At 33.3% G+C, this 15,191-nt stretch overlaps 1 protein-coding gene across 1 annotated transcript; it reads right to left on the bottom strand.

The window, feature by feature from the left end:
* Positions 1–1,957: 1,957 nt before the first annotated feature.
* Positions 1,958–13,559, bottom strand: LOC115990269 (protein ANTI-SILENCING 1-like). Its single transcript, XM_031114117.1, has 12 exons — positions 13,384–13,559; positions 11,871–12,280; positions 9,795–9,963; positions 9,153–9,332; positions 8,484–8,848; positions 8,101–8,127; positions 6,629–6,742; positions 5,543–5,621; positions 5,306–5,396; positions 3,815–3,923; positions 3,561–3,677; positions 1,958–2,180 (listed from the first exon to the last, which is right to left on the bottom strand). The coding sequence occupies exons 2-12, from the start codon at positions 12,225–12,227 to the stop codon at positions 2,112–2,114; spliced, it is 1,677 nt and encodes a 558-aa protein (XP_030969977.1). The 5' UTR covers positions 12,228–12,280; positions 13,384–13,559; the 3' UTR covers positions 1,958–2,111.
* Positions 13,560–15,191: the final 1,632 nt, after the last annotated feature.

The following is a 15,191-nucleotide window of genomic DNA, read 5'->3' as shown; positions in this document are numbered from 1 at the left end:
TAAAAGGGGGGGGGGGGGGGGGAATGCTTTTTCCCCTTTCTTTTTTTATGTATAGAAATGGTATTGATTGCTTTGAATTTTAGCAATTTCATTAATTTTATCCTAGCACAGTTTGATGCTATCAACACTATTGTCAATTTAAGGGCAGTGATATTTGTTAATTTTATCCTAGCACAGTTTGACATAAAGTACTTAACGTAATTACCATCAATAAAAGTCCTATTTGTTGAGGCAAAACAAACTCGTATAGTTTTAGAGATGAAGTCAATCAAGAAATCGAAGGCTTAACAACTAGGAACATGGAAACATAGAAAGCATTGAGCAATGAAGCTCAAAATCGAAGGCTTAGGGCCCGTTTGGTCACCCTTTTCAAAACATAGTGTTCAGTGTTTAAACACTGAACACTAGTGTCCAAAATTTAAAAAAACATGTTTGGTCACCGTTTTCTGTTCAGGGTTGTTTGAAAATTATTGTTCAAAAACTCATGTTTGAACAGCGTTTTTTGGAATCACCTCGGAGCTAATTTTAAACAACAAACACTAGTTTCTAGTGGCACTTCGGTAATTAAATTGAACACTCTTATGGGGCCCACGTGGTCAGCTTTTTTGAATGTTTGTCTCCTCTCTTTACTCTCATCTCTTCACGCCCCGAATCCTCTCTACCTGGTACGAAGATCACACAGTAGTGAGCAACCCATAACTCTCACCCACCTCCATAACTCCCCTCACCCAGCGCCATTCCACTTCCATAACTCTCCTCACCGACCCAACGCCATTAATCCTAACCAACCCATCATAAACGCGTCTTCTACACACACCGCATCACCAACATAGTGTCAATCACATTAATCCCTTTCTCAGAATTAATTCCTCACCTACGAAGCTTTGTTGCTAATGAAAAGCCAAACTCACACAGTCTGAAGGGCTTGGTCAGGTAAAGATTTTAATTTTCTTAATTGCTTGTTGCAGCTTTCTTTCACATCCCAATCAAATTCAGATCAGTTCACATTAATCCAGGTTAGGGCTTATTTTAATCCCACATCTTCTTTTAGATGGAAGCCTCACTCTCATCCTCATCCACCTCTCTCGTACTATACAGAGCATCTGCTTCCTCCTCTCATCGTGTTCCCTTACTAGTAGGTCTGTCTAATATAGTGAATCATTTTTGCTTGTTCTGTTATAATTTTGTACCTAACTCATGTATTTTCTCTTTATTTTGTAGCCTCTGTGTTGTTGCTGATATGAACTTGAGATCAGTGTAAGTTTCATTTGACAAAATTATAGTGAATCATGTGTGCTTGTTTTGTTATACTCTTGAGCATGGAAACAACTCGTATACTCTTGCAAACTAATAAATTATTCGATGTAATTTTACATCTGTTTAGAATGTTATTCAAAACCAAGGCATTGTACACTCATACTTTTTCTTTGATTATACTAGAAAAGCGGCTTTGTAATTTCTATTTCTCACTCTAAAATCTGTAATTTGATTTTTTATTTATTATTTTCTGGTTTTTTTTTTTTTTTATGTCTTAATTAAAAAACAGCAACTCCAATAATGTAAAAATCTCAATTTAGGGGGTAAAATATATATTGCTAGTAACTTACAAGGCTACAATTCTAGTAAATTTAAAAGGAGTTGCTACTGAATTTTAAAATGGCAGTGAGTCCTAGATAAATTTTGTTGAATGCCACCCAAAAAATTGGGTGTAAAATTACCTACCAATCACCTATTTTGAGATAAAAGTTTTGTACATTGGGTACAATCTATTATAGTTTTAAGTTATCATTACATATTCCAGCTTACTTATAATCATACAATAAGAAGGCTTTCATCAAGAAAATTCAAGGATGAGAACAAAATAAGAAAATGCGAACGTGGTATCATTCTATAATTCAATACTTTCATTTCTTTATAACCAATGATTTGATAAGACCTGATGATATGAAAGAGAGTAAATTTAAACCAAAAATAGAAGCTCCAATTCATTTTATCCTATGCATGTGAGGGGCTCCTGTATCTGTATGCTGTCCAAAATATATTAGAGCATTATCCTTTTGTATCTCTCACAATTTACAAATACAAAAATTTCCTCAAAAAGATGATTTTGTTCATGTAAGTTCATTGATTTCAGTTGATTTCAGCTGGCTCCTAAGCTCTTGCATCTCCTTCGCTTGAGCCTGCATAAACAGAAGGGAAAATTTTAAAATCTGAAGACAGTCACAACATACAGGGGGAAAATAAAAAAGAAAAGGATAAGTCACATAAAAAATATCACTCTCTGCAATATATTGTAAGACTTTTCAAATTGGGACTTGCATCCTCAAGGTTTGTTCCATTGCATTTTACTGTAAAAACAGATGAAATGTGCAATCGTCAAAATTCACACCTAATAAAAAGATATTAAGTACAGATATAGCTTTAGGCTACAATCAAGTTTGTAGCTAAATTTTGTCCTAACAGAAAAAACGTAAAAGATTAAACCCGAGTAGGACAAGATGATGCTTCCCAAACCACATATTGAAATTAAACTAACCGTACAATATGGCATGATAATATATTTGAAAATTAGATTGAAATAGATTTTATACGTGCATGCACACATTTATATTCTAAATCTTCTCACATTTTAAGAATAAAGACTTTCTTGTATCAAAAAAAATAAAAGAGTAAAGACTTTAATAGTGTTAGACATACATGAGAATAGATCCTTCAGTATAAAGGCATGGCCTATAAAATTCCTTAACTTTCTTAATTAGTAAAAATGTGTGTGAACTGAAGCAGGTCATCCTTTTCGACTTCCATATATATCTATATCCATACAGTTAGTATGTCAAAATTCCTTGACACAAGCAGTGAATCCTCAATGCCTTAAAAAGAGTAAAACTTCTAGATAAGAATATTCTTGTTATTTAAAAAGAAGGAAAAGAATTGTCATAGTAACTTATCTTATAAAATGAAAAACAGTTTAATATAAATTACCCATTAAAATAATTTAATGTTTTTTTTTTTCCTAAATAAGAATTTAAGAATTTGTAAATAGTCAAGGAGCAACAAGCCCTTGTTTGAATAAAAAATTTAACTTTATTGGGAGTATTATGGGTAAAATGCAATACACCCCTTAACTTTGGGTCAAAATCAAATTGACCCTTAAGCTTCTAATTTGAGAAATAATTAAATTGATCATTCTGTCTAAATTTTTGTCTCTCTATGTTTCCCTTAAAAATAAAAAATAAAAAAAATAAAACTTCATACTAGACTTTATTTTAATAAAAAAAAATCTGTTTAAATTATAATTTAATTAAAGATTTCTTTTTTTTATTTCTTGTGCTTTTTTCTCAATGAAGGGAGCTTAATTCAAACCAAATGATCAATTTGGATATTTATCAAAGTTCAGAATTTTTTTTTTTTTTTCATTTTTCATTTTTCCCTTTTATTCTATATATAAACTACCACTATGAAACATAAATTATCAACACACAATGATCCACCAGTGACACACATGCTCTAAAACATGAAGTAGCAAAACACAATAAAAAGAGTTTATGACAATAAAGCACCTCAAATAATAACCTCCAGCAAATATCTGTCCATTCCTGTAGGTGACGCCACTCCATGGCAAAATCATACTCAATTGTATTTGGCTGCGAAGAGTGTGATGTTGCTACTGCATTTCTCTTTGGAAAAGAAAAAAAAAATCCACACATAAAAATCATGTACCTAGTGCACTAAACTCCCACACACATAAAATGTTTGAATCGAAGAGAAAAAGAAACGCAAAATCAAAAGAAATTGGTCGGCAGGATTAAGTCACCTTCTCATCACGTTGCCTTTGACGCTTGTTTACATCAAGAACCAGATGGCCAAAAAATTTGGCTGGTTCTCCCTGCTGTATTAGAGTTCCTTTGCAACCAACAACAGGCCTGGGGTCAAACAAAGCAACAAGAATATCAGATACATGTAAAATTGATCTTGCATAGAGTTTCATAATATTCTTCATCCATAGCAAGTTATTCATGTTCCTTTGTATTGGTATAAGAATCCTTTTGAGTTAATATAATTCAAGTACTCCAACAGATAAGTTTAAGTTTTAGTTCTTTGAAATACTAGAACTTCCTGACTTTCTTGTCTAGGGAGAAGAGACTTCATGGCTAGAAAGCACGGACGCGGCTGGGAGGGTGCCGCACCCGAGTCCGACACGGGACGCGGCATCCGACGCGGTTGCCTGTGCGTCAGTGCCGCGTCTGAGTTTTTTTTTTTTTTTTTTTTTTTTTTTTTTCGGATTCGCGCCGACTCGCGGTTGCCCGTGCGTCTGAACCGGGCTGATTCAGCCAAAATCAGGCCGTATCGGCCATATCAGGTCGTATCAGCCGGCGACCGATATGGCCGAAATATGCCTTGAAACTCGCCGGAACAGTTGAAATTATGACCTCAAAGGCATAGTAATGTGTTTCTTGCCTTCTTCTTTCTTTGTTTTGTGAATTAATGCATGGTAATGTGTTTTTTAAGAATATTTTAATAGTAAAAATATATAGAAAATATAAATAAAAATATTTTTAATAATTTTTTAATTGCCGAGCCCCGCCGCACCCACATCCTACTTTTTCAAAAATTGCCGAGTCCCGCACCCACACCCGAGTCCCGAAACGCACCCATGTTTCATAGCTTCATGGTGATGGATCATAAATGGTATTTTGAGAACCATGGAAAGCATAGCAATCATTATATATTAAGTTATTAGTATTTTACTTTACTAGTAAAGGTTATTTTTGTAATCCAATAATTAAGAATTTCTCAAGTCATTAGAATTAGGTTTCATAAATCAATTGGAATTAGAGTTTACTATGTCAGTCATAATTAGGATTCAATAGTCTACATGAGCATAGTATTGTACTCCTATGGAGACATTATTTTTTACGATGAATAAAATTTAACTTAGAATACTCTCAATGGTATGGTACTGACTCCAACCAACCTGAGGTCATCACTCCTAGGTCAACTATCCTTTATTTTTCCATTCTTCAATTTTATTGTTCCATTGATTTGGTCTGTCATGTGCCAAGTATATATTAAAATCTGTAGTGATTTTGATTCCCTTGTAAATCTCCAATTTACAATATTCATGGTATAACTACTCTTATTAGTATACTAAATACCATCTTAAGTTTCAAAATGTAGTTGTACACTTCGCCATAAAGGACCGGAAACTCTAAAGTCTCCAAAAGAAAATTCTAAATGCATCAACACTAGAATAATTAGTACAATGCACAAACATAGAAAATAGAAATATTGATGGTATAAGTACCTTCCATCTTCTAGAATCAAGCATCCACTCTGCAACTTAGATATTGCATCCTCAGCTGCATCGTTTGATTTGAATATGACCAAAGCCTTACCTGTGAGCACATGAAAGTTGAAACAATAAGCATTTAAGCTTATGAGTTTGAGTTTTCACCGCATGCCAATCAAAGATTTAATACTAAATAAAATCAGTGACTATTTGGTGAATGCAAAAGGAAAAAGCCAGAACAAGCTCCCATACCATAATGTGGGTGTGAAAAAGTACCCTGTTGTATCATCTTTGCCTCAACCCTCCTATTAAATGCATGCCAGACTAAATCCTAAGGAGGACAGGTAAAAAATGATAAGGATCAAATAGGATGCTATAGACTAGGCTGCATAGATTCCACGAATGTAGCAAACATATCAAGATTAACTATCACTTTGTTCAGGATTTATTCAAGAAGAAATAAATTGTCACTCCCTTTGTTCAATCAGATGATCAATTGGGTGATCTACTCACAAAGCCGTTATCATTGGGTGATATTCTCACAAAGTTGTTATCTTGTGACTCATTTCAAATGGAATGTAGAGTGGAGATACGGTTCAAACTCAAGACCATCTGCTCTAGTATTAATGACAAATTACCAATTATCCCAAAACCTTCAAGTTCTAGGAAATAGTGAATTTAATCATTTAACCACTATTCTAACAAATTTAACAGGGGAACCTAAGGTATAATACTTAAAAGAACTATACCTTTGTTTTACCCTTTAATTATTTATATTAGGTAACAATGCTAGAAATAATGTTCTATTAGTGAGGAATAGGTCTGTAAGCTTTTCTTTTCTATTAAAGTACATCCTGTAATGTAAAGGATGAGATGTACTAGATTACCACATGTGCATCTATCATTCGATTTTAAGGATTGGTTTAAAGCAATATTATCTTTGAAATACAGTTAGGTATGATATTTCTTCAAGGACATATTATAATGTTAGGTTTAAATTTGAATAGATTCCTCACATAGCTTGTCTGGTATTCTGTATAAAAATGTGACAATTTGCATTTGAATGTAATAATAAAAATATATAAGGTTGGAGTTGGACAAGTTTGCTTCTTTGTAATCAAGTCCCATATCATTAACTCCTATAAAAATCCTAATTTTTGACATATTCGGGAATCTCTTTTCCAAGCATGGACCAATTCTTCTCTAAATCAAGGAAATCATGTGAAATATGACGGCAATATGCAGCTCATACGCAGATAATTAATTTTGCAAAATCATACAGCAAGGTTTTGTCTTTTTCCCCCTTTTTGAGGGGAGAAGAAAGCAAGAGTTATGAACCTGGAGAACTATTAGATGTACCTCTACTTCTAGTGATGTATATGATGGATCTAGATTATCCAGTAGGACCAAGGTGCCCATTTCTTCAGCTGTCTGCAGTCTTTGATCCCAAGGCTGAGAAAGTCAAAAAGAAAGAAATATGGTTAAGATATGATAGTATCATTTTTGCATATCATAAACTATATTTTCATTTTTCTTCAATTTGTAGATCATTCCTAAGGTATCTATGAATGAAATGATGATAAGCTCTTCTAATGAACTAATAACTAGTTTATCTACTCCCCATAGCTAGATGGGGAGTACAGGAAATATATTAGAGATCCTGTTACTGCACATGGAGGACAGATGCACAGACACCCAAGAATGGAGCAAGGTCCTTTATGTATGTACACAGGATATCATGTTGGACCCAGCACCCAGGTCCCACCCACAAGAAGTTTAGTTTAATAAGCTTGTCCACCAATCAGGTTTCTTGTTTTAGTTAAAACAGGAAAATTTGTTTCCAAAGAAGGATAAGTGAGGCAGTATATTACTAACTCAGAGAAGAAAATACATTTCTGACTTGGAGAAGAAACTGTAGGCAGCATGGGTTTTTTATATAAACTAGTGCATATGTGGGAATTCAGCAGACAGTCTAGGTTCAAGAGTCGACCAGCCAATCAGTGAAAAGAAATAAGTGTGACAGTCACTGCGTGAGAGCTATCAAAGAGAAAAGAAAAAAAAAATCCAGCGTGTGAAAGCAACAAAAGTAAAAGGTTTTTTTGAAAGGTTTTTACACATAAATTTTAGTGTTCTTGTGTGGTTGATTTATTTTCTTATTGGTTTGTGATATTTGCTTGGTAGTTTATTGGCCCAACATCTCACAACATTCCAACAACAAACTCTGTCAAGCATTTTCTTGAGTTAAAAGTTGTCTAAATGAATTACCTGAAAGCAAGGATATATTTAAAAGGTGCAATGTAGGGAAGAGGGAACCAAGTAATATTGGAATAGGTATGTGATTGTCGCTCTTTGCAATATTGATAGAAGGTGGTCTACTAAGACCAATGACAGAAGGCCGATTGAGAAACCATCTTTGCGACATTCTTATGCTACAAAAACAAGGGAAGAATAAGGACGTTTCACGCATTATTGAGATGGATGGCTACCAGAAAAAATAAAACCATTTAAACCAAAGAAGGAAGCTGCAAAAAAAGAAAAGTCTCATTTCAAAATACAGGAGAATTATTCTATTCCTACGGAATATCCAGATTCCCCTGACTGACAACTTATTGTAAAGGTTGAATATAGGTTGAAATCATCGAATAGAATATTTGATCTTAAATCAAGTACCAGAATCTTCATTCTTTTATCCACATTAGAAGTTTAAAGCAGCTTCCCAGAAAAAAAAAACTCAATGCAAAATTAATTCGTGTAAGCAAACACACTGTAAACTAGCAATTTCATGGTAAAATAGAAATATGGAAACTCACTAGTTTCTTGAACCAACTGCTTCTATCCTGCAAGCAAGAAAAGAATAGAAATTAGAATAGTACTTAAACTCAGAATACAAAACTCAATTGAACGTGCTCTTGTTTGTAAACAACTTCCATATTGTGGATTTAGAGACCATCCAACACCAAAACATAAGATTCCAAGTCACACCGTTATATACATCAGACAGTTATCAAATTTCTCTATTGTTTTTTACTCAATGTTAATGAGTCACATATGACCCTTCATCTTCTTATGAATAATTGAAATTGAAAAAAATAAATAAATAAAAATAAAAAATTAAATTATGAAAAGTATATATCTTTATCAACCTTTGTCTATTTAAAAAATACAACATTAACTTAAAACACTCAGGACTTACAGCATCTGGCCTTCTAGTAACCTCCAAGAATTGGGCATGAGTTTTGGCACCCCTATTCCCAGCAAGTTCAGGAACCATTTTATCAGAAGCATTGCCTGCCTTCCCATCAATATCCTCCCCCTTTTTGGGTACCTTTTTCTGGCCATCCAGAAGAAGCTTCCTCTTTTTATTAGGCCTGGTATCTGATTCGTTCATAGGTAATAAACTATCAGAAGATCTCACATTAGCTTCATCCTGATCTTGTCTGAATGATATTTGACCAGGTTCAGTCCCATCTTTGTTGATAGTAGCCTTTGGCCTTAATGTGGAATTCTCATTTGACATACGTCTGTTCTCACCCATGCTAGTCATGGCCCTTTTGGATTCTGCTCAAACCATAAACAAGTTTATTTCATCCAATAAGTTAAATTCAGATGTAACACATACAAAGTAGGCATAGAATAAGGATTAAGTGATCAAATTCACCATTTTCTATTAGGTTAAGCATTTGGGACAAATGTTAATTTATCATGTGATCAATGTATGTGATCCTAAGTTCGAAACCTGTCTCCACCACCCAACCTTCCATTTAAAAGTTAAAACTTTCACATGTTGGGCCCCACTTATTGAGGTCAGAGTTTGGGTCTACACATGAGAGGGAGTGTCAAAATAATTGCAGTGAGGAATCACCTAGCAGCACTGGGCTTACTCCATTGCCAGAATTGTCAGTGTTTACAGCACTGCCCCCCTTCTCAACCAAACCAATCTTTGATGACAAAATTGATCTCCCTGCTTCCGTTTTTATATTCCTTTTAAGATTGGAAGGACTAATGAGCTTTGTATCTTTCCTCTTGTTAAAAAAGTACTCCACTGCAATGCATACAAATATTTGAAGAGAATGAATGAAAATTAATGTCAATTCAGAATTAAAGAGATAAGGAAAATTTAGTTATCAGAACACATGAAATTCTAGTGTATTAGGGATTTGGATCATATTGCCTTCCAGTTTCGAAATCAAAGGAAAATCATTATTAGTGCACATTTTAGAAGAAATGAAATTGAGCCACACCTAATTATTAATGAATATGTGCAGGAACAAGATATATATTTAGATGAACATATACAGAAGCATTCTACAGCAAGACTCATTGTGCAACTCAAGACTGTTGTCCATTTAAATTCCATAAGAATTGGTCAAAATTTCAAGGGATCAACAGGAAAAATAACTCACAAGAAAGATGAAACATTTCTTAGTCTCAAACGACAAGATCAAGATATTTTCCTGATCATAATCCTATATCTTATAAAAAGCATCATTATCAATATTTGTACCTTTAATTCCAGCTATTTCATCCTTAAACTTCTCTGATATTACACACTTTTCAACATCAACAGTACGGTAAAAGAAGTAGTCAGCCCATTTCAACTCTGTTTTAGATGCTTGAGGATTTCTCTCATCCTTCGATGTACAAACAACACTGCACTTTCCCACAATAACTTCCTGAAATAAGGGAGAGAAAGAAAATGGACAGAGCTCTGTTCAATGAATTTTGAGATACGAGATGCAGTGATTAAATAAGGACAAAAGATGCCAACTGTTAATCAAAATGATACAAACTCATTTCTATTATTTAAAATCAGAAAAAGGAGAGAGTTTATGTAATAAAATTAGAAGTCACTCCTTCACCAAAAGCATGGAACATAATCTATAAGGTTAGTAACTCTATTTATGCCTCTTTCTGGCTTTCAGCCCCTACCTAGCCAAACCGTCCCACCTAAAATCCATATAAACAAAGAACCCTTCATTCTACATGGCAGGACCCCTTCAACTCCCCTTATTTCACCACCTATTAGGCACTAATCCAAGCAACTCTATTCTGAAATACTGAAAATCTCACCTTTTCCGAGTTACAAAATTTTGGCCCCAAAAAGTTAGACTCTCTTTGAACAATGTATGGCCCACCAACACTAAACTTCAAAATTTTCTATATTATACTTTTCTTTCTTTTTTTAATTCGATAGTAACAACCAGTTGAGATACAAGGCTCTTGGCAACTTCTATATTATACTAGAGCTACCTTTGATATGACAATACATACGGTTGTCAGGTAAAGAGTTGGTCAAATTCCCCTAACCGGAATAACAGTCAAGAAGATAATGTGAATACTACATCTACGTACAAGAGAATTCTCTAACCTGAATCATGATTCATGAAGTCAATATGACATTATATAGTGTAAATGTAATGGGTATTATATATAACAATGAAATACTAAGAATGAAACAACCTTACTGAAAAATTTTCGGATGCCTGATAAAGATGAATTCTTGAATATTTAATAGATGAATAGAAAACTTATTAAACGGTACAAATTCAATTCTAGATGTAAAACTGTTGAAGAACACTTCAACTTATCTTTCCACTCTTTCTCATGCTAATAATATTTAAATTTGGTTCCCTGATTTGACTGGCTGTTGATGTTACTTGCAAAATTATTGCTGTAATCGAGAGTGTTAATATATAACCCTGTTTACAGATTTTTTAACCTAATGATATAGGTTTTTTTTGTTCATTATTAAAGTCCTAAATACTTGCGAGTATTGGTAGCTCCTACCCAGATCTCACCATCAATCACTTCAACTAGCTTCCAAGACTGTTTCTTCTAATCTTTCACAGAACTTTTCCAAGTCTAAAAGAAAGATTTTCTGCAATATGCAGAATGATAGCATAGAACATCTATACAAACCTCTGTGGTAAAAGAAAAACATAAATATAAAATTAATTAAATAGTAGCGAGTAGCTAACTATGCCCATGATACTTTATTGCCAAATCCTTTTACGTTGGGTTGACTGCCAATGTAAAACTTTTGTCACATCTCATGAACATTGATTTGGTCTTAAAAGGATATACCATGTAGCCTAGTTTTAATTCTTAGTTGAAAATGTGATACAATAACAGTGAGACAGTAACAGTGAGTGACCAGGTCACCAACTTCAATTGGTTAATTTTAACAGAATGACTCATAATCTAAGTTAGAAAATGGCATATAAGGTAAAACTTGTATTGAACTGCTCTTTCCTAAGATAAGTCTTAACTTATCCTACTTATCCTATTATTCTTGAGAACATTTCTTTAGTAATATAAAATCAGACAAACATCATAATACTACAGTATATGAATAATAATACCCGTAGGTGCAATGCACAATTGCCAACTTGGCCTGTGTATGCAATAAAATTGACAGGATGCAGTATTAGAGATATATAACTTTACTCACAATATCTTAGCTCTCTTAAGGTATATTTTAACCATAAGAGCCCTTCTTTTTGTATAAAGCCCAACTAAATGCTTCACTAAAGTTCCAAAGCAAGAAAAAATTAGAGGACATGAAAGAAGTATGACTTACCAGAGGATTGATGTAATCCTGACATCCTACACCCTGACCAGATGCTAAAAATAGCTCATTCCATTGTGGATTATGATTTCCCAAAATATCACGTATATCAATAGGACGACGAAACCACACAACCTTCACTCTCTTTGCATGAGTTGGAGTCTCAAACATTTTGACAAGCTTACAAATAGAGGTCTCAGTGTCACCTTTGCAGTAAATGTAAGCACAGTCGTAAACAAAGTATTCCACATCCTCGTAAGTAAATGACTCATAGAATTGAATGCGCTCATCTGTCTTGCTAACTCCCTTCTTCCTACCCCATTTAAATTTCATGTTATCTTCAACCTTTTTCACTCGAAGATGTGACATACTGTATCTTCTCCAAATATTAATGATGCTCAGCTCAATCCATCTTTAAAAACCTTGAAACCAAAAGAAAATAATTATATTGATATAATTTAGATAAAACCAAAACAAACAACCTCAAAGAAATAATCCACTATAAACTATAGTCTATATTTAGACACCAAAAAGTCAATTACAGCTTTGGTAGGGAACGACTAAAAAAGTAGTTTTGAAGGATTAACGCAAGATAATATGAAAGGAAACAATGACATGGGACTTCCAGCTGAAATTTACACATCAATAGTAACAAAAAGTGTGACGAAAAAAAAACGGCTAGGTTGAATCCAGGAAAAACCAGTATCATTATCAAAACAACAGCTAATTACACACCATTTTTAAGCGTACATATTGATGTAAAACTAAATGTTAGACTCGCTATGTTTTATTCTCTTTATAACTTCTACCACCTTGGACCACATGGCTTCCAAAATGTTATGCCATTCAACATAACCCAAAACCTAAAGAGAGAGTGAAATCTAAGATCAAGCTCGTAGTAACTAAATAATTGCAGAAATTATCCACGAATAAATAAAACATACAAAAATAAATAAAAATCTCATTTTTACCAAACATCAAACATAATATACCAATCAAAAAAGTTCAACGAAAACAGTGTTATACAGAGGATTAGTTTAAAACCTTTAACCAAACCCAAATAGTGTGGTGGTGGTGGCAAAAGCCAAAAGGTGACTAACATGGAGGAGGGCTCAAAAATTAGACTCAAAAACCATATTGGCCAAACAAAAACAGAAACCAAAACCTTTAGTTCCAAAATTTTGGGACCAGCTATGGAACTAGTCAGGCACCACACACTAAGTACTAACCCACCAAAACTAGAGTTAAACAGAAATCCCATGAACCACATTTGTAAATGGGAACTCAAGAGTCAAGACATAAATGTTACAGTATAAGCAATCATAATTCAATGCATTTGGACTCTCAAATACATGCCACATGTCCATATTTATGTTTCTATTCAAACCCATTTTTTTGCTTTTTCGAATACATAAACAAAGTTGGTGTTACAACTAACGATGATTGTAATTTAAAAGTACCATTTTTGATACAGAATCGACCATAGCAGTGAGAGAGAGAGAGAGAGAGAGGCTTATGAACTCACCATTTGTTCTGGGCCGTTGGATTCGCCGAGACAGTGAGGTGCAGAGGTAGAAATAGAAGAAAGAAGAAGAGCAAAAACAGAGCAGAGTACGTTTTATATGTATATTTGGTTATTACAGAGGAAGAAAAGGAAAAGAAGAGTCAATGTAAAGTGTGGTAGTAGGCATAAGAACAGAGAAATGAATGGAAACAGAGTTTTGTGAACAAAAATGGAAAAATGCTCAGAATTGCTATATGCATATGTAGAGAGAGAGAGAGAGAGAGTTAGAGAGAATATTGACTATTGAGGTGAGGTGAGAGAGACAGGTTTGATTTGGCGGGGCTCAGTAGACGTGCAGTAGTGTAGCTAAAAGAAAGGAAGCCGGGCCTGGCAGTGTAGAGATGATGTGAAGCGCGTGTGGTTTTCTTTTGAAATTTTGGCCACCTCTTGCTTTTCTCTCTCTCTCTCTCTCTCTCTCTCTCTCTGTTTTTTCTTTTTTCTTTTTTTAGTAATGTTACACATATAATCATTTTTATAATATTTAATTAAGAAAAATACTAATGCTTTTACTAATTTTATTATATAAAGTTTATAAAGTTACATGTAGAGTGTCAATGTTCGACCTAACCCGTGAACACGATACGAACCTAACATTAATTTTTTCGGGTTAGGGTTGGACCTTAATGGGTTTAAGTCATAAACGGGTCGATCCGAAAGCGACACGATAAGAAACGTGTCATAAGTGGGTCAACCCGTGTAACTCGCAATAGACACGTTTGACATGTCAATTTATTTGTGTCAACCCAAAATGACCCACTTAACACAATCCGTTTAACTCGTATAACAAATAAATATTTATTTTATTTTAAATTTGTCAAATACCTTTTATATCCAACATATATTTTAAATTTAGAAAGAAAAGTGGGTAATTATAAAAATTTACAAGGGATATAATTGGAAATTGAAACTTTCAAACCCTATAACTACTAATACTTTTTTTTTTTTTTTGCATAAAACTTGTACAAATAAAATTGGATGAGCTTGTGGAAGATGTTATGAATTTGGACATCAACAAAGAATCTATGGATTATAATCGTGGTCATAGTCAGGATTAGTCTATTATTTGCTCAAATTTTTTCAAAATTGATATTTAGCATTTGATGAGTTTCAAGGATATTATATTTTTGTTAAACTATGTTATTTTATTTTTGTTAAATTTTGTTATTTTGAATTTGGATTGAAGTGTAAAAAACTTATTTCTAGATGAATGTTATATTTCTGTTGAACTATATTATTTTGAATGTAGGTTGAAGACTTGAAGTGTATGCATTGCTTTTTAAGATGTAAAAAATATATATATATATATATATATATATTTATAGATAGATATTATATTTAATATTATGCAGGTTGAAATGGGTTGTGTTACATTCGTATCAACCCAACATGACTCTTTTATTAAGTATGTCAAATGGGTTGGGTTAGGTCAACCTGCCTTATTAACAGGTCGAGTTAGGGTTGAGTCATTTAGTCGAATACCCCTACCTCGACACGACATGAACCCGACACACTAACCCGAATTGACACCCCTAGTTACATGTCAATAAATATGATTAATAGGTTTCAAGTTTCAACTACTTAATAAATATTTTCTAAAGAAATCACTTAGTAAATAAATAAATGTTTATTTATTATTTTATTTTTTTTGTTATTTGGTGATAGATCAATTTTTAAACTTATGTAGTAATATTTTTAATATAACTCTTTTACTAGTTCTTATTATATCATATTTTTACCTAACATTAACAATTAGTCACCTCAAAAATATT

Source organism: Quercus lobata, chromosome 5 (assembly GCF_001633185.2).
Source record: "Quercus lobata isolate SW786 chromosome 5, ValleyOak3.0 Primary Assembly, whole genome shotgun sequence".
NCBI classification, from domain to species: domain Eukaryota; kingdom Viridiplantae; phylum Streptophyta; class Magnoliopsida; order Fagales; family Fagaceae; genus Quercus; species Quercus lobata.
Note: the sequence above shows the minus strand (reverse complement) of the source record. Positions and strands in the feature narration are given on the sequence as shown.